This window comes from Homalodisca vitripennis, chromosome 1 (assembly GCF_021130785.1).
Source record: "Homalodisca vitripennis isolate AUS2020 chromosome 1, UT_GWSS_2.1, whole genome shotgun sequence".
NCBI classification, from domain to species: domain Eukaryota; kingdom Metazoa; phylum Arthropoda; class Insecta; order Hemiptera; family Cicadellidae; genus Homalodisca; species Homalodisca vitripennis.
Genome location: NC_060207.1, coordinates 104,674,702 through 104,696,570, shown reverse-complemented (window position 1 = coordinate 104,696,570; position 21,869 = coordinate 104,674,702). Strand labels below are relative to the sequence as shown.

General features: G+C 34.9%; 2 protein-coding genes across 2 annotated transcripts in view; both read left to right on the top strand.

The window, feature by feature from the left end:
- The first annotated feature begins 547 nt into the window (after positions 1-547).
- LOC124374068 (calpain-C-like) overlaps positions 548-21,869 on the top strand; it is a 164,173-nt gene continuing 142,851 nt past the window's right edge. The window contains exon 1 of the mRNA XM_046832399.1: positions 548-762. The gene's annotated coding sequence lies outside the window, so the exon portion shown is untranslated. The remainder of the gene's footprint in view (positions 763-21,869) is intronic.
- On the top strand, positions 18,433-19,257 carry LOC124374178. The gene has a single exon (XM_046832466.1). It carries the CDS (start codon positions 18,433-18,435, stop codon positions 19,255-19,257), a length of 825 nt encoding a protein of 274 aa, XP_046688422.1.

Here is a 21,869-nt window from a genome sequence, read left to right as displayed (position 1 = left end):
ATTGAGGTATATTTTTTAATGCACAGGTTTGTTAGCCTAGGAAATAAGATCGGTGTCTATAGTGAAGGAAACAGGATTTTCCCTTCACAATCCTTCCATCGTCAAGATAAACTTCAAACAAAGATAGACTCTCGTCACACCCTGCAGAAACGGACCTCGCCCACTCTCATCAAAAGTATGTGTGACCAACCACTCACTACCTTTCTCCATTGGCATACTATTCTCCTTCAGTTTAAAGTTAGATAGAATAAGCAGAGATATAGTTACATCGCTGGTGGTTACTTAGCACCATATATATTTCTTAGTCCAACATGGACTCAATTCTTCTTATCTCCTACAGCAAAACCCTTTTCACCCAGTACATCGTAGGCGTGTCTGCCTGACAGAGAGAGAGAGAAAGAGAGAGAGAGGGCGACTTCAGTCTGCCCTTGCATTGAGTCACCAACCGCACCAGTCTCAGTCACTGACCATTGTTGCACTCCCCCCTCCACCAGCCTACTCAAGTGTTCCAGCAGTTCCAGCGGTGTTCCGCAGGTGTCGCTGGCGTCGCATACCTTTCTGTTTCACCTCTCCACTCCGTGGTCGGTTCGGTTGAGGCTATTCACCCGTCTGTCTTCCTACACGTGTGTGTCGTTCGTGTCATTTGACGTTTGTGTTGTGATTGTGTGGTACTCGCAGTGTCCAGTTGTTGCTAGCTGGTACTTTATTGTCGTTCAGTGTTACTGTGTGTTCATGTAGTCGCATTTGGATTTCTACTTGAAGGTGAGTAACATATTGTAAGCTTTCAGTCATGTGCAGTACTTTTACCTGTATGTGGGGCACTGGTGACACATTCTGGGTTTGTTATGTGATTTTGTGGCTTTTCGATTCTACCACACAAACGCTACGCGTGTGTTTACTCTTTGTCTCATGACATTATTATTATTTTCACGGTATTTCTTTTATTATTTCCATATGAATAAATCCGTATCTCTTTTAAATTTCAATTACGTCCCAGCAAATATAATAAATTACAAAAATTTAGTGTCAATTTTCAAAACAAAACTTCAGAAATGTTTATGGCGACTGTAGTTGGTGGTGTTTAGTAAATTATTGTCTATATCTATAATAAATCTCTAAAATACATAAATAATATCCTTAAAAATATTATAATTTATACGAACCTTAAATACTCCCAACGCTTTTCGATTCAAGAGCACACCTTTTGGTAGGCCGGCCTAAATTTTTTCGCAGAAAATTCGAATACGTCGCTCGAACTCGTTATAGAATCAATTTTTATTTGTATATTTATCAAAAAAACATGACAATACTGAAAATTTAACCAGTACTTAATATTACGTGTTCATAACTTTGCTGTGTGAGTGGAAATTGCAACATTTCCTTGGATTACAACAAATCCCGTTATACGTATATAACCTCAAGTGATTGAGTCTACATCCTGTTAAATGAACAATCCCCGACAAAACGCAAGCAATGACACCAACGTCAAGAAGTAATTACTTTACCAACAACAGATAACAAGCGACTGGCAAGTGGCAACAGTGGTGTATGCAATGTTTACATTTTGGGGAGGTCCAAACCCATCAAATCATTTCGATGTGCGGGAGGAGTGGGACGAGGATAGTTTGATTTATTCTATTTTAATATTATCGATTATATGTACTGGTTTTTATATTAATTAAAGTTCCGAAAATTGTTAAATAGAATGTATTAAATAAAATTTCTTTCTATAAATGTCACAGCTCACTTTATATAGTATAGTTCTCTACATCCTCTGGAACAGTTACTTAACATGAATACCACGTTTAGGTTTTTTACTCTTTTACACACGCACACACACACACACACACATATATATATATATATATATATATATATATATATATATATATATATATATATAAATGAATGGTGGTTGAATAGGAGACACCCCTCAAATCTGGTTTCAGGAGGTCTAATAAAAATTTCTAATCTCAATACATACATCAAAACCGAGTTGGCACGGGGTTAAAATAATTAAGTAATTACGAATCTATTACTATATATTCATGTAATACTAATAATTATTGTGCTTATAGTAAAAAATGGGGTCAGACCGAAACGTTTAATTCGTAAATGTCCCAATGCTGTGTACCCATCAGAAAAAATTCAACTTTGTTGGAGAACCTCCTCCTGGTTTCCGTCCTTTCCTATTTATGATTTCAAAATAACTATATTTAGTTTTGTCAACTAGATATTTGTGACATCTAAATAATTTTAAAACTTAATTTTACTAACATCTCTCTGAAGTTTGTGGGGGAAACTCTCCCGGGCCCTCTCACTGAATACGCCACTGGCTGACAGTAAACTGGGGTAATGAGCATTGACAGTGCAAGAGCCGAACTATCACCGTGACTGTCTGTGTAACAAGGGGAAGTGGACTAGTTCTAAACGTTCCCGCTTGCATTTCAATACATTTTGTACTGCAATTTAACTGTCACTTCGTCGCCGGTGTTCTATTACACCTTTGGCCTGTAATGTCGTTATAATTATAATTATTATCAACTCAATCACCGTCATATTATTGAAGCGACTGCAATAATTGGCGTAAATTTGTTAATGAAGTAATTACGTAATATGAGCCATGAAAAATAGATGTTATTACTTCCAAAAGCTGAAAATAAAATTCTATTCAAAAATCTTTACTTATCATGAAAAATTATTTACCATATAGATGTTTCAAAAAGATGCAGATTTGTAAATAGTTAAATAGCAAAATTAAAACTTGCTTGTCTTGCTTTTGACGCTTTAAAATTGGGTAAACTCATATCCGGAAATGTTATCCAAATAATGTATTCTCTTTGTCATTAATTTTCATAACCTTACATGTAATAATGATGTTTAATTTAGAGAACTGGTCAAAGTTCAAGTTTCCAAACAAGTTGTAAACTTCCAAATACCTAGTCTGCTCTCTAATTCAAGTGGAAAAACTGTAACTAAACTTCCCCTTCAGGATTTAAAATGAATATCAAAACATTTATGAAACTAGCATATTACTTACGTAGCCTAATTTTATTGTTCTCTTCTACAAGTTCATCTAAAAATACATGCCCAAAGCGTTTCTAGAATTGACGCCCATAGGCTACATCCTACTTTCAAGTTCAGGTTCAAAAACTAAAATTTAATTTTTAAACACAACAACAAAATATTTATATTGCCCTACTCTCTCGTCCGGTACAAAACTTTACATCAGGTACTCAACATCAGGTTACACATATGGTTTAATGCTTTTGGAAAACTTACTGTAATTTAATAAGCTATCGTCTTAAAGTGAGTAACCTAAATTAATTTTATAGAAATTGTATAACCACCTAATCTGCTCTCATTTCAGGCGAAAAATTAAAAACCTAAAACTACTCAATAACTTGTAATGTTTAAAGTCTGCTCTAAGGTAAGGAATAATAAACCTAAATTTGGTTTTCGATTACTTGTAACTTACTCTCCTCTTATGAGTGAAATTAAAAACAATTTAATTTTCTATTCTTGTAACCGCCTAATCTGCAGTTACCTTCATGGGTGAAATCTAAAACAAACAGTTAAATTTCGATGTCTCTAATGGCTACTTGTTTACGTTTTATAACTTAACGCATTCCGTTGAGGAATCATGTTCTTAGTGCAATGTAGGTAACCTTAATACTGTAATCGATAGCTGTATATGTTGTTTATTATCAAGTACGTTAAATTTTTGCGAAATGAATATCTGCCAAATGTTGTTATGCATATCGTGCCAGAAGATTTATATGCTATTAGGAAGCATAATATATGTCATATCAGTGTTAAAGGAATCATTACTATCATAATTATTGTGCCAGAAGACATGGACTTTATTAGGGGGGATAATATGTGCACATCAGTGGTAAGGAGGTGACCTATCCCTAGGGACTGAGGTATACAGGGTCAGCCACAAGCGACGCTGCGCTGCAGTGACATCTCTTGCTCTAGAGACCAGTTTATATTGATACTTCAACGCTTCAATTCATATCATTTTATATTTGGATTGTTTACAAACGTGTTTTAATTAAAAAAAAACCAATAGTTTTAATCCTTTGGGTGTTGTATGGAAAGTGTGCAAACTCCAGCCTCATCTTCCAACAGCTATAAGACATGCTTATACTTGGAAGGTTATGAAGATAGCTCTTAGTACTTTGGATTTTAGTTCTTCGTAGATTTCATAGAAATTTGCCTATTGCAATCTCCATTGTGATGGAATTTCCGAGAGACTTACATTTTCCACGATCATCAAGTGCAGTACTTTCTCATAGCTTTAATGGGTTCGTTAGTCTTAACCAATAAGATGCTTCGAAGTGGCGACCATTCAGATTCGAGTAAAACATAATAATTTGACTAATTCCCAACATAGACCCAGAAAGGCAAATTTCTAAATATACTATGTAATCATTTTTCGATATCACTTCGGTTTTGAAGACAACGAGCATTTAAACATTGTTGCATTGAAAAGGAATGGTTTATATATAAGTTATTATGCATTATATAGCACAGAAAAGGTTTTTAGAATCTTTAGGTAATTTACAATAATGTTTGTTTGTATGTATTTTTGTTACTTAGTAAGACTTCCAGATAATATATTAGGCGTATAAATTATTAGATAGTATACAACATTGCGGGAATAATATTGGGAAAACAATAAATACCGTAGTTCTCAATATATTCCATCTAACATGGTACAGAGACTGTATGTACAGGTGTCAAGTCGGTTATGTTCACCAGTCTTAACCAATAAAATGTTTCAAGATGGCTGCCATTCATATTTGGGCAAAATATTTTACTCGGGTACATTTATATATAACATAAATGAAAATTTCTTTAAAATTTTCAAGCAGTTTGTCTTGTAAGATATCAAGATTATAGAGTTTCTAAATGATTGAAAGTGTTACGATTATATTACCATGGTAATATTGAAAGTTACTGTCCTATTAGTTTTGTGCAAATGAAAAATCTAAACTAATACTGCATCTTCAATTTGGCATTTAGTAATCTATCTTGACTAAAGATAGATAACCTCATGTATCTTTCTCTGACTGAGCCGGAAGAGGTATTTATATGAAGGTTATTTTTGACGATGGAAGGATTGTGAAGGAAACAGGAGTTTTCCGGACATTTGCCATCGTTCAGTGAAACAAGAAATCAGTAACACTACGTTTCGAGATCTGCAATCTGATCTCTTCTTCAGGTAAAGAACTAACCTAATACATAATTACAAACTAGGTTAAAATAAACAAATCTTACCAAAGCGTTGTGGCACACCTAAGTCAGGAATCACAACCTACATGTTGTTTGTAAACTTCACTAACTCTATAAACATGCACTTAATAAAAAACTAACATCTCGAAACGTAGTGTTACTGATTTCTTGTTTCACTGAACGATGGCAAATGTCCGGAAAAATCCTGTTTCCTTCAGGTATTTATAATTATTAGCTGGTTCGAGTTGAAAACAGAATCTGTATTTAAGTAGATCTCTTAAAACATTTCATTTTAGTTTTTTCCTTTTCTTATTTCTAAATGGTTACCTTTTGCTTTGGTAACTGCGATAATGACTATGAATACTTTGTTCTCAAAATTACTCGTACTATTTATGTCCTTATTTTAACTATTTAGCTGTATATTATCTATGTTTCCAAGTCATTTACGTACATAATATGTTTAAAAAATTATTTTTAATTAAAACTAGCCTAGACGTCCTTTTAAGATCATATCCCTACTTCTTAATCTGTCATACAGCATATTCAGGAACTAATTCAGTGTATCTTAAAACCTTATTTTCTACCTGACTGTCAGTGTGCATGTTTTAGAAAAATTGTCAATTCGTCAACGGTTTGAAGCAGAAATTTGAAATTGTTTACATGTGTTAGTTGCCTAAAAATTTATTTACCTTTTCAAAATGGAGGTGGGTCAAAAAATACAATACTTGTCTTGTAACAATAGGCATCATCAGGGAGTCTATCCATAGTTAACTAATATTCTGGATTATAATTCGTCTTGTGTCAGTTGTGTATTTTGTAGTACAATTTTGTAATCTTTAATAATCTAAATGTATCATTAAATATTTATAGTTTTCATGAAATATTATATTTATGAATATGAACTTATGTCATTTTGAAAAAAGCAAACGAATATGTTATTGTTTCTTATTTTGACAGGTATACAACCCCCATGACACTGTGCACGAAATTGAAGTGTCTAGTCTCAAACCATTTAAACGCTACAACAAATGTAACGGTACGCCTCAAGGTAACTGTTACAGTCATTAACCATCATAATAGGTGCCCCGGTTTTCCCATTTGATTGATTGTGTCACACAGGTAACATTTTAGTAGCTTTGAGTTGTAATGTAATAAAAAACATACAAACAAATCTGTATGCTACTCATGGTTTTGCATTTAAGATGATGATATGGTGAAAATGACATCAAATATACCGATTATGGCATTGCATGAAATCCATTAAAAAGTTTTGAACGTGTTTGGAATTCTATAAATAACACGTATCAATGTCCTATTGAAAATATATTGTTTTATGATTCTGTTCAATGTACACTGTATTTTATCATTGTATTTATGGACAAAATTCACGTTTTCTGGCTCAATAGCTAGAGTTAACTTCACTGGACATAATTAGTTATGAACAATACGAGTGACACATTGGTAGGACTCGAGCTCTCAACCACGCTTAGTTATAAAGTAATGTAGGCTAGTTCTCAGAGTGGTTAGTTGTAATTTTTTTCGCAAAGGACCAATTGCTGCAAAATATGAATAGTTCTATCTAAATGGGCTATGCATCGGCTCTTATTCCATTGATGCTAGAATAGCCTATCTCCACAAACCCACTTTTAAGGTAATCTTAACTAAAACGTATCTTAAGTAACAGCATCTTGCATTCCAACCAATATGATGTGCTTAATATTATTTAAACCCTCTTCGCCCCCAGAATTTTCTTCCACTAATTTACAATGTTCTTAATCCATTTCATTTATATAAGAAGTAAATAATGGCATAACACAGCGTGCTGCTCTACCGCAGAAAGCGTGTTTACAGCTGTCCTATTTTTATAACACTTTTCATTAATAGTACATATCCTGCGTCTTTTCCCCTTTTCTGTCTGTTGATATGATTCCCTTTTTCGTTTTCTCACATTTATTTCCCATTTGACTTTATTTGCACTCATCTTCTTGGCACTATAATTAGTATTAAAACGATTTTACAACACAAAATTAGTAATTTTAGAATCAGAGCTCTTGACAAACCTACTTTATGCTACAAGGACTACACATATATACGCAGCAAACAGTCGTACCAACAACACGAAATAAATTAATTTAGAATCAAAGCGCTTGACATACTTCCTGTATGCCACAAGGACCACAGGTATATACGCAGCTAAGAATCGCACCAAGCGTACAAATTGTTTTTATTGGTAACTTAACAAAACGATCAATCTTCTATAAAAGGCTGTATGTAAAGATGCGTCCGTCAACACCAAGATTCGTACAACCAGTTCCAGAATTACTGTTAAGATGGATTTAAAACAATTTGATCACATTTTGATTTACATTTAATTCGAGTTACGCTCTGAGGTTGATTGTCGCACCCTAATTAGCCCCGATAGCATAGTGTCACATCCCAAACATACGTGTAAATGCTTGGTTACACTCATCTGCGAATAACGTCGCACAAGCGATGCTCTGAGGCTGTTTGTCACACCCTAATTAGCTCCGACAGTATAGTGTCACATCCCAAACATACGTGGAAATGCTTGGTTACACTCATCTGCGAATAACGTCGCACAAGCGATGCTCTGAGGCTGTTTGTCACACCCTAATTAGCCCCGATAGCATAGTGTCACATCCCAAACATACGTGTAAATGCTTGGTTACACTCATCTGCGAATAACGTCGCACAAGCGATGCTCTGAGGCTGTTTGTCACACCCTAATTAGCCCCGATAGCATAGTGTCACATCCCAAACATACGTGTAAATGCTTGGTTACACTCATCTGCGAATAACGTCGCACAAGCGATGCTCTGAGGCTGTTTGTCACACCCTAATTAGCCCCGATAGCATAGTGTCACATCCCAAACATACGTGGAAATGCTTGGTTACACTCATCTGCGAATAACGTCGCACAAGCGATGCTCTGAGGCTGTTTGTCACACCCTAATTAGCCCCGATAGCATAGTGTCACATCCCAAACATACGTGTAAATGCTTGGTTACACTCATCTGCGAATAACGTCGCACAAGCGATGCTCTGAGGCTGTTTGTCACACCCTAATTAGCTCCGACAGTATAGTGTCACATCCCAAACATACGTGGAAATGCTTGGTTACACTCATCTGCGAATAACGTCGCACAAGCGATGCTCTGAGGCTGTTTGTCACACCCTAATTAGCCCCGATAGCATAGTGTCACATCCCAAACATACGTGTAAATGCTTGGTTACACTCATCTGCGAATAACGTCGCACAAGCGATGCTCTGAGGCTGTTTGTCACACCCTAATTAGCTCCGACAGTATAGTGTCACATCCCAAACATACGTGGAAATGCTTGGTTACACTCATCTGCGAATAACGTCGCACAAGCGATGCTCTGAGGCTGTTTGTCACACCCTAATTAGCTTCGACAGTATAGTGTCACATCCCAAACATATGTGGAAATGCTTGGTTACTCTCATCTGCGAATAACGTCACACAAGAGATGCTCTGAGGCTGTTTGTCACACCCTAATTAGCCCCGATAGTATAGTGTCACATCCCAAACATACGTGGAAATGCTTCGTTACTCTCATCTGAGAATAACGTCGCACAAGCGATGCTCTGATGTTGATTGCCACACCCTAATTAGCTCCGACAGTATAGTGTCACCTCACTAACATACGTGGAAATGCTTGGTTACTCTCATCTGCGAATAACGTCACACAAGTGATGCTCTGAGGCTGTTTGTCACATCCTAATTAGCTCCGACAGTATAGTGTCACATCCCAAACATACGTGGAAATGCTTGGTTACTCTCATCTGCGAATAACGTCACACAAGTGATGCTCTGAGGCTGTTTGTCACACCCTAATTAGCCCCGACAGTATAGTGTCACCTCACAAACAGACGTGGAAATGCTTGGTTACTCTCATCTGCGAATAACGTCACACAAGTGATGCTCTGAGGCTGTTTGTCACACCCTAATTAGCTCCGACAGTATAGTGTCACCTCACAAACAGACGTTGAAATGCTTGGGTAGTCTCATCTGCGAATAACGTCACACAAGCGATGCTCTGAGGCTGTTTGACACACCCTAATTAGCTCCGACAGTATAGTGTCACCTCACAAACAGACGTTGAAATGCTTGGGTAGTCTCATCTGCGAATAACGTCACACAAGCGATGCTCTGTGGCTGTTTGTCACACCCTAATTAGCTCCGACAGTATAGTGTCACCTCACAAACAGACGTTGAAATGCTTGGGTAGTCTCATCTGCGAATAACGTCACACAAGCGATGCTCTGAGGCTGTTTGTCACACCCTAATTAGCTCCGACAGTATAGTGTCACCTCACAAACAGACGTGGAAATGCTTGGGTAGTCTCATCTGCGAATAACGTCGCACAGGCGATGCTCTGTGGCTGTTTGTTACACCCTAATTAGCTCCCATAGTATAGTGTCACCTCACAAACATACGTGGAATTGAACTTCTCTGTCCATGTTTGATGTTCCCGTATTTAGCCTGATCCGATCTGAGAGAGGTGTCGGGTGGTTATAATCGATCTCCAGTAAATGTTGTGCACCCAGTATTTTTGTTGCACCATTCGTTCCAATATAATTTTATTTGTTATTGTTGATGATCTGGAGCACTTATCACAACCGTTAAGGACTTAAGGTGAAACCAACCTGTTAAAGTGAATCCTGGTCCCTGCGGGGATAAGATAACCACTCAATTGCGATCCACCTCAATTTAGTCTTTGTCGTGGGCTGTTATATACTTTTCCACATTGATTGATACATATTTACTTACATTTCACTGTCGGCATAAACAAATATTCTCGACCGGAAAATAACGATCCCTCAAGCAAATAGTTAAATAACTGGCCTAGCAGAAAAGCGTACAATCGTCCGATCCTTTCCGTTCCATTAACCTGTTAATCTGGTAAGGGATCGAAAAGTTTCGAACGTACAATCATTATGAACTTATGAACATTATGACCAGCATTTAAATGGTCTGCAAGATACAGATGAAAAGTTGTGGGTTTGTCCGGTAAAGTTGATTATTTTTGTTGTAAATACAAGAAACACTATATGTTAATAACATGGGTTTTGTATTCTTAAATAATAGTATGCACTGATTTGTTTAAAATTACATGAAGTATAAAGTATAATTTGCCTAAAGACAAGAAGTATTTATCTATATATCATATTAAATTGTGTTTCAGCATGAAACAATTGTTATGTTCACTTCATTCAGTAGAAAAAGTACCTATGGCTAGTCAATATAAATATCCATTCTCCCAGTGTTGGTAGAAAGATAGATTTTAGTGATAACTTCACCTTTAAATATAAATAGAAGACACATTGTTGATTTTCAAGTTTTATTTGTATACAGGTTTTGGTGTGACGAATGTTTGAAACCATTCTCTTCAACATATCTTAGTAATTATAAGCAGACAAGTTGTTCATAAAAATACAATGCGTTTAAACACTTGATTTTTTTGTATATGGGATCTTATCATTTATAAAGATGCATTAATGTAAATATCTACCCTATAAATAAATACACTTTTTCAAAAAAGATAGGTGACATTGGCGAAATATGGTTCTTACATTTAGCAAAGAAAACCAGAAAAGTTTTTAAATTTCTATGAACGTTATCTAACAATTGTACCAATATGTTCGTAAATTATATTGTAAAATTGGTCTAAAATGTATTATAGAACGTAAACATATTTCACTCATGCTAATACTAGCTGTACTAGCCTTGTGAAGTATAACATGCTTGTGTACCGTCACAAACATACCAAAACGCAAACATTTGCGTGCTCGTAGAAATCTATGTGTGTTGTGGAAACGTGGATGTTTGGCCGAGTATTACAATCACCAATTTTGTATGTTTGGGTTTCGTCATTTTTGTTGTTACTTCTAACTTAACGATCAGGAAAGAACGTAGCATTCTACTTTCATTTTGGCTTCTTATTTTTACGCTGTATGCCTATCTCGTAAATAATTACTTACTAAATTGGTGCCATAACTGTACAAAATTATGTGAAGTTTGACTGCTCAACAGGCAATCAATTATAGGATATTGTATTATTTATATTTTACTCATATAAAAAATTTTATTTTTTATAACCTTAGGATTAGATTTCTTTTCAAATTACAATATTTACAAACAAAAAGAGTATTTTTTAACTTGTTAGCTAAAACTAAGTAATAATAATTCAATTATTTCCTCCATAAACTTTATATAAATAAATAATTTATATTCTCTATTTCTTTCAGTAAATAGGCAAACGTAGTACATTATTTACACTATTCACATGACCCATCAACACTTAATGCTTTCGGAAAACCACAAAAGTGTGTGAAACAGTCATGAGGTTAAAGTGGACTACATTAACTATTCGTCTTGGCGAGTGCTATGTAGTCCAGAGTCCGAGGGCTAATTTGCATGGCTAATTTACACAACCAGATTATTCTTGAAATCAATAGAAATTTACCTCTAAATATATATTTATCGCCAGCCGCATAAGTTTTGGTTGATATCAAAATAGTGGGGGCGGGTTTATCAAAAGGGTTAAAATATGAAATGACAAATTTTTCTCAGATCTTATGTTTTTTAGCTTGATAAATTTAAACTAAACTTGAAACACGTAAATAGTCAGCTAACTATGTATGATCCCTTGATTTATCTGTGGCGGCTTGATTTATCTAGATGTCTAAGACGATTATATAATTATAATTTTTGTGCCTGGTGGCCGGTTTGAAGTGTATTTTGAAAAAGAAATCCGAGAAAAAATTATTGTTTTATATTCTTAACCCCTTCCATTTTATCCTGCATCAAAGTTAGCGTGGCTAATGATCAATTTCTTTCTGAGAAAAAAATCCTCTATCGATTTAAAAATCTTTGAAAAAAAGTTTAAACCATGTGTATATCTCTACACATCTTTTGAATTAAAAATCTGTTCTTATCTTGAAAATAAAAATGTATTCATTATTATTGTTTTCGATTATAATTACTACATTTTACATGTATTGCTCTAAACTATATACAGTACAAGCCATATAATGTATATGCATAATGTATGTTATTAATAGGTAACATCCTCTAATTCCGATTTGATCCTGATATAACGTGATCTTTAGTGGATTGTATATGTAAGAGCAATCATATGCTATCGTGCTTTGCAATTCATTGATCATTGATTATTGAGAAATAAACTGTAATTGAGCTCGAAAGGAAAACTAGTAATTCACCGAACGCTTTCAAGCGAGAGAAAGTTGATAATGCTGGAAAAGGATGAAACACGCCCGATGAGAAGCGTTTCTTCTACTACAAGTGATTGGTGCACGTGAGATCTTATCGGCGTGGTGAGAATATATTGTACTTTCTTTAATTAGATATCATGAAATTACATGTTTGAATTCTAAAACCAAACGAGTTGCTCATAAAAGCCAAACCATTGGCCAAAGTCTCATATAACATTACGAGACTTTCTTGAGTACTGTAATAAGTCTAATATATTATTGTTTACACGTGTTAACACTTTAATACAAAATGATGACCTCATCCACCTCTCTGAATCGTCTCAACCAGTCTTATGACTTTGTATGTTTTTGTGTGTTTTTTACTTACAGATTCCTTGTACATTTATCTATCGATACGTATCAAAGTACCGGATTATCTAAACGGCAAAAGATCAAAAAATAATTTTTAAGTTGAACAAAAGTTTTTGGGTGGTATTAAAACAAGACCGTTCTGTCATACAATAATAAAAGCTCTTATTATGTGCACTTTTTGAAGCAAAATTGTAAGAAATAGATTCAATAGGGTTCGAAGGTCGTATAGACAACCCCATATGATCCTCAAATCTTCCAATATTAAAAAAGGTGCATGCAACATTTCAAGTCTGTGGCTCGGTTAATTTTCGAGACGTTCTGCAGACAGACAAACGGATTCCGGAACTATAGGAAACCTTTACATCGCCCGGCAGACATAAGAGAAGTTGTGTCAGCCTACCGAATGATGGGCTTTGTGACGTGTCTACGAAGAATTGAGATTACATGTTTGCAAACGATCTTTCTCGAGATATCTTGTACATGATAGATAACATTTTTGTTCATTGGATTACATTTTATAGCAGTGTTTAATAAATGTTCCTGTGAGGTGGGAAGGTACTAAAACGCAAGAATGCGTTGGAATCAAATACTGCCATCGGCTTTTAGCATTGACTTTCCATTCTATTATTTTTGCTGTTTAAATAATCTAAATTTTTTTGTATGTCCCATGTTAAAATGTAATAAGTCAAATTCCATGGAGTAACATTCACCATCATCGAACTCATCGTTGACAATGTACCAGAAGTGAAGATTATGCAAAAGTATACAGGTCAATTCGTTCTGAACATAACATGCGAAAAGAATTGAGCGAAAAGAAATTTTTCCAGCCCCATGAGTGATTAAAGTTGGCCGAAAGTAGGTATGAATAGAATTCAATAGAAAATGCAATTGCTGAATCAAGTAATTTATGGAGATTTTTACATACATAAAATGAGTGTATAATAACATGTTTCATTATAAAATACCAATTACAAATCGTTACAGTTATTATAGTACAGAGCAAGGCGATCCAGACACAGACAGCGTGACATTTATACAATTAATAATGTTTCAATAGTGTGACAAGTATTAAACAAGACTGATATAATGCAATATCTTTCTCGTAAGATTCTTCACATCCTTATAAAATGTTCAACTGTGCCAAGAACTCTCAAGATAACAACAGGTTATTTACTTATTATCAGTCCACAACAAAAACACCAAAGCTTCAATTCTGTACTTTCTTGGTATGGTAAAGTTTTTATTTTGTTTACATTTTATTAAAGGAGGCCGAGGCTCTATTTAAAAAGTGATGGGGAAATTCCATGATGCAACCCTAAGGTACGTTTTTAAAAGGTTCCCGTGCTGAAGTATCAAATTGCTACAGCGGATAACAACGGTGGCTCCAATATTCAATGTTACATATTTGTATCGTTGTAGGGCACAATGTTACAAATAAATCCAAATTCTTTGTAAGACATTATTGACACTTGTTTTCATTTAATACGGAAAAACTACTTAATTTGGTGTGAAAGACTGTAAGGGCGAGACAAATCTCTGTGGTACTCTGCATCAGTTTCGTTAGTAGGTTTATAATTTAGATTTAGTTGTGGTACACAGACGTATACCACAACAGTTGTTACAGTTGTTATAACGTATATAGACTTGAGTTTTAAGAGCCTTATTATATTATTCATATTATGTAAGTATTGTATTATGTAGGTGGAGTTATTCATATTATGTAAGTATTGTATTATGTAGGTGGAGTAGTTTGACCTTTTTTTATGGTTTTGAGTATTATTTTCTATATCATTCATTGTTTTACATGATACAGAAATAATAATGCTTTGTAATGTGTGTCCTCTCCGGTAGCACATCAGTATAGAAGAGGGATTTTCTATTTGATGCGTTGACTTGGATTCTTTATTATCTCAAAAGTAGAAAATATCTATTAAGAGATGTGTTTACGTTCACTTGTATTTATTAAATAGAAAAAGGTTTATTTTAGCAAGGGAGAAAAGCAACAAGGTTTTTAACACCTTCAATATATGAACATGCCACATTCAAATATATGTGTTTTTCAATACAATGACGGTAAATATGCAGATATGTTATTTCAAATTAAATGCTAATAAAACATTACATTTACAATTATTTTATTGATTTTTGTGAAACGGACTTGACTATAGTTTAATTTTTAGTCGTATATTTCCGCTTTAATCATGTGATTTGCTGTAAAAAGAGGTAAACATTTGGAATAAATAACCATATAAGCAATCACACTGATTCCAACATAACACTCAATGCTATAAACAACGATTGATTCATTCATCCGGTGTTTATGTTGTCAACATGGACTGTTCAGTGTCTCTGTTTGCTTATTCATGCACCAAATTACCCGCGCTTGTATGTAAATAAATCATTAAAACTTAAGTGGATTTATTTTAAATATTTTACTAGAAGCCAACTAATGTTACAGTAACATTTATATTAGGCTACAGAAAAAATTGTTTACATTCAGAGTCACATTATGTATTTGGTGCGATTATAAAATGTAATGGACGTGGATTAATGGCATGGTTACTTCAATAGCCAATTTGCACTGTATGAAAACTCAGTCTGGCTTTTCTTCACTGAGGTACAAGATGATGTACCCTTCTATTTAATTTTTTTTAGTTAAACTCATTTTAACTTTGTCTTATCATTTATTTTTTTTATGACAACATTGAAGTAAATATGTTTACGTAACATATAATTTTAAAGATAATTTATTGCAGATTAAAAATTAGCTTGTTTCATTATTAGAGTATTAAATGTGAAGGAAATATCGAGTTTTATGTAATACCCCAATTTCTTTGATCCGCCGTTTGGAAACTGTAAAATATTTTTGAAATTCAATTTCACCAATTTCCAATGTGCCAGATGTCACAGGTGTATGTTTAAAACTTTTAAGATTCGAAGACGTGGTCTCCGGTTTTGGTACACCTTGTTTTTTAAATTTGTTCCTTTTTATGATTTAGCACTAATCGTTCTCTTAGTATATGTTTATGAAACCTTAGCTCACTCGCCCTGTATTCCCGAGCTTTTGCATATGAAAGTTTCTACTTGTCCAACTGGTTAGCACTCAGACTACTCCACTATGGATAGATCCACCAAATATATTATGAAAAATCTCTGTATATATTTTTACTCCAAGTAATTTTCACATAGTCACTAAAACAGTCTATCACGAGACTGGTTCTTATTGTGTCTGGAGAGAGTATTAGGAATACATTGACTTCGTACCAGACAAATTACTGTTTTAGGCGTAGGTTATTGGGGGAAATCAGGGTTTTTTTCATATCGATGAATTTGATACGTTTTACATACATAAACAAGACTACGATTAAATAATATTTATTTAATATAAAACTGCTAGTCCCAATTTCATTTTAAATCCAGATGAGCTAAATCATATAGCATTACAATAATACTCAGCTAGTGAAGGAAGGTTGCCATAAGAGCGTCAGACATCTCCACATTGACCTGTTTAGTTAAACATCTATTTGTCACATTAACACTATTTACCCAGACGTTGTTATTCAATTCAGTAGTATAGTGGACTAGAGGCAGAGCTAATGTATGTATGCAAGACATTCAAATTCACTGCACATGTTGATTGTGCCAGTATTATAAGATATTATTATTATGTTATAATCGCCGTTTCCGTTGTCTAATGCAGATACATCTTGAACGTGATGATATCAGTCTCAAGTAATCTCTAAGTTGTGTGGATTTGCTCCATATTGTGTAAATTGTATGCTATTAAACCAGATGTTACATTTGACTAGACATCACGTTTATGAGGTAAAAGCTGCTACTACCGTTTGTGATTGGTCGGGCGACTGAGAATAGCAAGGTCAGACCTGATTGTAATTTCCTTCACATGGACACTTATGTGTCCTGAAACAAGAGCAGTATGAATTGGCTTGATACATGTTTTAGACTGTTGTAGTATAAATATCAATAAATCAATAAATTTAATTTTAAATTTCTAAACAGTGTCTTCGAAATGTCATCACTATAAACATTAAACAGTATAGACACAACGAACGAACCCTGGGGTATACCATCATGTTCATACAATCACTTTCGTTAGTATCCAGATTAACCTTGACCAAACATCAGTCACTCAACGTAGGGCTTACAAGCTGTTATTGAAGAATGGAAGGGATTAAGCCTTAAATTCACCAGGAGGCCATTTTTCCGTACGTCTTGTCAGAGTAGCAAATTATGTGAGCTTCTTTTCATACTTAGCCAAATTGAGATATGCGTACGCTAAGACCCTGCAGTTATAACCAGATCTGAAACCAGCATGTTCAGGAAAGACACAAGTATTAAGAATAAGTGAAATATGGTTATGAGTCTTTCGAGCTACTTATAATACACTAAGAAGGGATATTGGGAGGTAGATTCATAATAGCAGTTAATTTAGATATTTTAAAAGCATTTCGCAGAAGATCCGTTTGAGATGATTCTATGGAAAACAACAAGAAGCATAATGATCGAGTTTCTGAGCGAACATACAAAATGCAATTATTTTAGGGAAAACTTCGTCCATACTTGCAACTTATCCAATTTACATCGCAGCTCAGACGGCGGACGTCCTAATTTCTATAAGGCTACAAATCCTGTTGGCTATGTCCTAGAAATCAGATTGTCTAGGAGATTTTTTTGAGGATAGAATGTTTTCTCAAAACGTGATCAAACCTTATGAATGATGTAAGGTGAAGTCATGCCATGGATTGTTTGTACTTGACATTATTAAATGAGTTCAGCAAACAGTTGGGTCATATTTAGCTTCTGTAGGTTAAAAAACATTATTTCTGAATCCTAGGTATGCAACCTTTATCAGTAGCTAGAAGCAGTTCTATGAAATCGTCAAAATTACTAAATAGGAGGATACATATTATTTCTACTCAAGCTTTCATCTTCCAATCGGCATTGACGTTGTATCTAGGGCGCGTTTTAATGACCCATCGCGAGAACAAAAGGATAGATCAGGTGAATATACACGCTACCATAGGGCTGAAAATTATGTGCTCCTATCTTTCGCATAGAAAATCAAAGAAAGATTATAATTTATGATCCACTCAGGTAGAACTACCCGATTTTCATTCTCAGAAACGTAGGCGTTTCATCTCCACTGGCAATTATGGCTATAAAGTCGCCGACATATACAACAGGATAGAAGAACAGTGTCTTCACATTGTTTCCTGGGAGGCTCATAAAAATGTACCACGCATGTTCCCACACTTTTGATGTTCAGTGATGAGCCAGCACTCAGATAAGACGGATCTAGTAGATAACGCTCCGGTCTCGCTCGCGAGTATTAATTTCGCGTCCATAAGTGCGTGCCAGATATAAAAAGTAAACATTTTGCCGGAGTTTTATTTTTGCAAATATATATTTTCACTGCAATTCGATATATTCAACTATTAGAGATGTCAAGCTGTGAAGTATGTCTAAAGTCAATAACTTCAAAGCAAGTAAAGTTACAGTGTCGTGATTGTGAGAAGGAATTTCACGGCAGTTGTCTCCGGATGAGTAAAGCGGACATCGAATGTATATCGGTCGATGGCTTGGTGTGGAGGTGTCAGGCTTGTGCTCAGACGAGACGTAAGAGCATGAGATTCGACTCTGAAATGACGGAAGGAAAACTTACACTGGAAGATGTAATGAAAAAGGTGACGGAAATTTTTGAAAATCAAAAACAAGCTGAAAAAAATGTTAATACATCATATGAAGCTTTGAGTGATAAACTGGAAGACAACACGAAAGCTATCAAAGAGCAAACTGCTTCCCTTGAAAAGTGCCTCAGGATGATTGACGAGCTGGCTGCGGAAAACAGAAGCCTTCGAGAGAAAGTGAGCAGTCTGGAGATGCGTATTGACGACTTGGAACAATACTCTAGAGTCAATTCTGTGAAGATACATGGCATCCCTCAACAGAAGAACGAAGACGTAGTGGCGGTCGTAAAGGAAGTTGGAAAGGCGCTCGACTTGGAGATCACGGACTCGATGATTGACAACTGTCATCGCTTGGGAAGGAGACCTGGCCCGAACAGTCCGCAACCAGGAATTGTGGTCAAATTCGTTCGACGTCTGGACAAAGAGGAACTGCTGAGGAAGTGCCGTGTCAAGAGCAACTTCTCCACCAGACACATGAACCTCAGCATGGATCAGCCCATTTATATAAATAAGGCTTTATCACAGGCGAGAAGGCGTCTGCTAGCGGCGGCGCGACAAGTCAAGAAAGAAAAGAGCTTCAAGTATCTCTGGGTTCGAGGTGGAAAAATTTTTCTCAGAAAGGAAGAGAAGGCGCCAGTGTTTCAGGTGACTTGCCAGGCGGACTTGGATAGGTTTTAGATATTATTAAAAATTGCATTATTAATCTTAATACAGCTTAATTATCATGTTAAAATAGTGTCCATTAGTGCTCAGATGTATAAACATAATACACTGTAGTAATTTTGAAACAGACAGATAATCATAAATATTTATATTTATCCGTGTGCATATGTGAATGCATATGAAAATATTCTTATATTAGTTAATCTCTTTTCAAAACACAAAAATCTGAAATATTCTATAATACTGCCATTGGGAAAAATTAATTTACTCATTACTATTTTTTAAATATTTTAAACTAACGTTATTAAGTATTATAATATAATTCATCAAAACATTAGAAGTATAAGGAAAAATTTTGACCTATTCATTGTAGACTTGATTGCTAAAGGTAACATACCGGATATAATTATACTGTCTGAAATATGGATAAATTCTAATGAAATAAATTTATACGAAATTCCTGACTTTACAATGATAGCGAAATGCAATAATGATTATAGAGCGGGTGGTGTAGTTATTTATGTAAAGAATGGCATAAGTTTCAATACAACTGAGGTGCATTTCACGTCAGCTGATGCAGTAGGTATAGTTATAACACACTTCAATACAGATATCCATATTTTAGCGCTATATAGATTGCAATTTTTATCAGTGGACTCTTTTATTACTGATTTAACATATTATTTTAGGGATTGTAGTAAAACTAAGAACATGTTAATTGTAGGGGATTTAAATATTAATATTTTAGAGAACACAGTTGCAACAGACAGTTATAAAATGGTAATGGCGGTAAATGGTTTTGAATGTCTGTTAAATGATCCAACGAGAATAACAGCAGATACAGCAACATGCGTCGATCATGTCTTTGCGAGGGTTTCACGTGTAGACATGATGTCTGTGGAGGCAGACGTTGAGCATGCAGGCATAACTGACCACTCTTTAGTACGCGTGTGTGTGGGAGTGTGTGAGGCTAGAGACGGTGGCGGTGGCCTTGCCTCCCCCACCCCCGCCCTGGCTTATAGAACTGATTACGATAAGCTCAATCGTCTGTTGGTCTGTGCGGACTGGGCTGATGTGTATCGCCAATCAGATGCGTCATCTGCTTTCGATTGTTTCTTTCACTTTCGTTTGTTTTATTTCTCAATGTAAAATCACTATACAGAATCAAACTAAGAATAAGAAACTTAAGCCTTGGATAAATGAATCACTCTGCTTCAAAATAAAGAGAAGGAATTTACTTTTTAAAATTTTAAAAAGACACCCGAGTAACGAAAAATTAAATAAATATTACTTAAGATTTAGGAATGATTTGCAAAAGGAAATTAGAAAAGTAAAAAACGAATATTATTTTAATAAATTTGATAAATGTAAGGGTAATTCTAGAGCTACTTGGAATATTGTTAATGAAGTGACTGGACAAAAGAAAGAAAATAATAGGATAGTGTGTTTAGAGGTGGGCGATAGGATTGAACAAGACTGTAGAATAGTGGCAAACGAATTTAATTCATATTTTCTCAATATAGTAGACAATCTCGATTTAGGCAATACTCCGCCTATTGGGTTCTCTTCGCTGATATTGAAAGACTATTTTCCGGTAACCAACCAACTGAGTTCAATATTTATCTATCCCGTCCTACCACAGAATGTTGAAAGTGTAATAAAATCTCTAAAAAATAATACAGCTCCAGGAATGGATGGAATTAGTTCTTTTTTATTAAAACAGGTTTATTGTAATATATTACAAATTCTAACTTATTTAATTAATTTAAGTTTTTAAACTGGGGTTTTTCCTGAGCGTCTGAAAACTGCAGTAGTCATACCCATATACAAAACAGGCTCGAATAAAAAATGCAGTAACTTCAGGCCTATATCTTTGCTTTCATGTTTTTCTAAAGTATACGAAAAGATTATGAAGCAAAGATTGGTTAAGTTTTTAGAAAACAACAATTTCTTTAGCATGAATCAATTTGGTTTCAGGGAAGGGATGAATACTGAAAGTGCTGTGTCAAATTTTATAACTGATATCTATAATGGAATCAATGAAAACAAATGTGTCAGTGGGTTGTTTTTAGATATAAGAAAGGCTTTCGACACTGTTGATCATGGTATTCTGTTAGACAAATTGTATAAAAGTGGAATAAGGGGTGTTAGTCTTAAATGGTTTAGGAGTTATTTACTAGAAAGAAAACAGTGTGTTAAAATAAATTCGTACATCAGTGAATGGGTATAATAAAGCAAGGGGTTCCTCAGGGCTCTGTTCTGGGAGCAACCCTTTTCATAATTTATATAAATGATCTATGTAATGCCAGATTTCAAGGAAAAGTTACATCATTTGCCGATGACACTGCCCTTTGCTATGTTGGTAGAAGTTGGGATCTGGTTCAATCGTCAATGCAAAACGATCTTAAGCCAATTCAATGGTGGTTTACCAATAATAATATGCTATTAAGTGCAGAGAAAACCAAGTACGTAAATTTTAATGTAAAGAAGAACATTATTTTTGATATTAATCTGGAATATAAGTGTGCTAACTGTCTTATTTACCAAGGAGTTTGTGGGACGGGTAAATGTGCTGTTGTGGAAAGAGCGGAATACATTAAGTATTTAGGAATTAATCTTGACGAAAG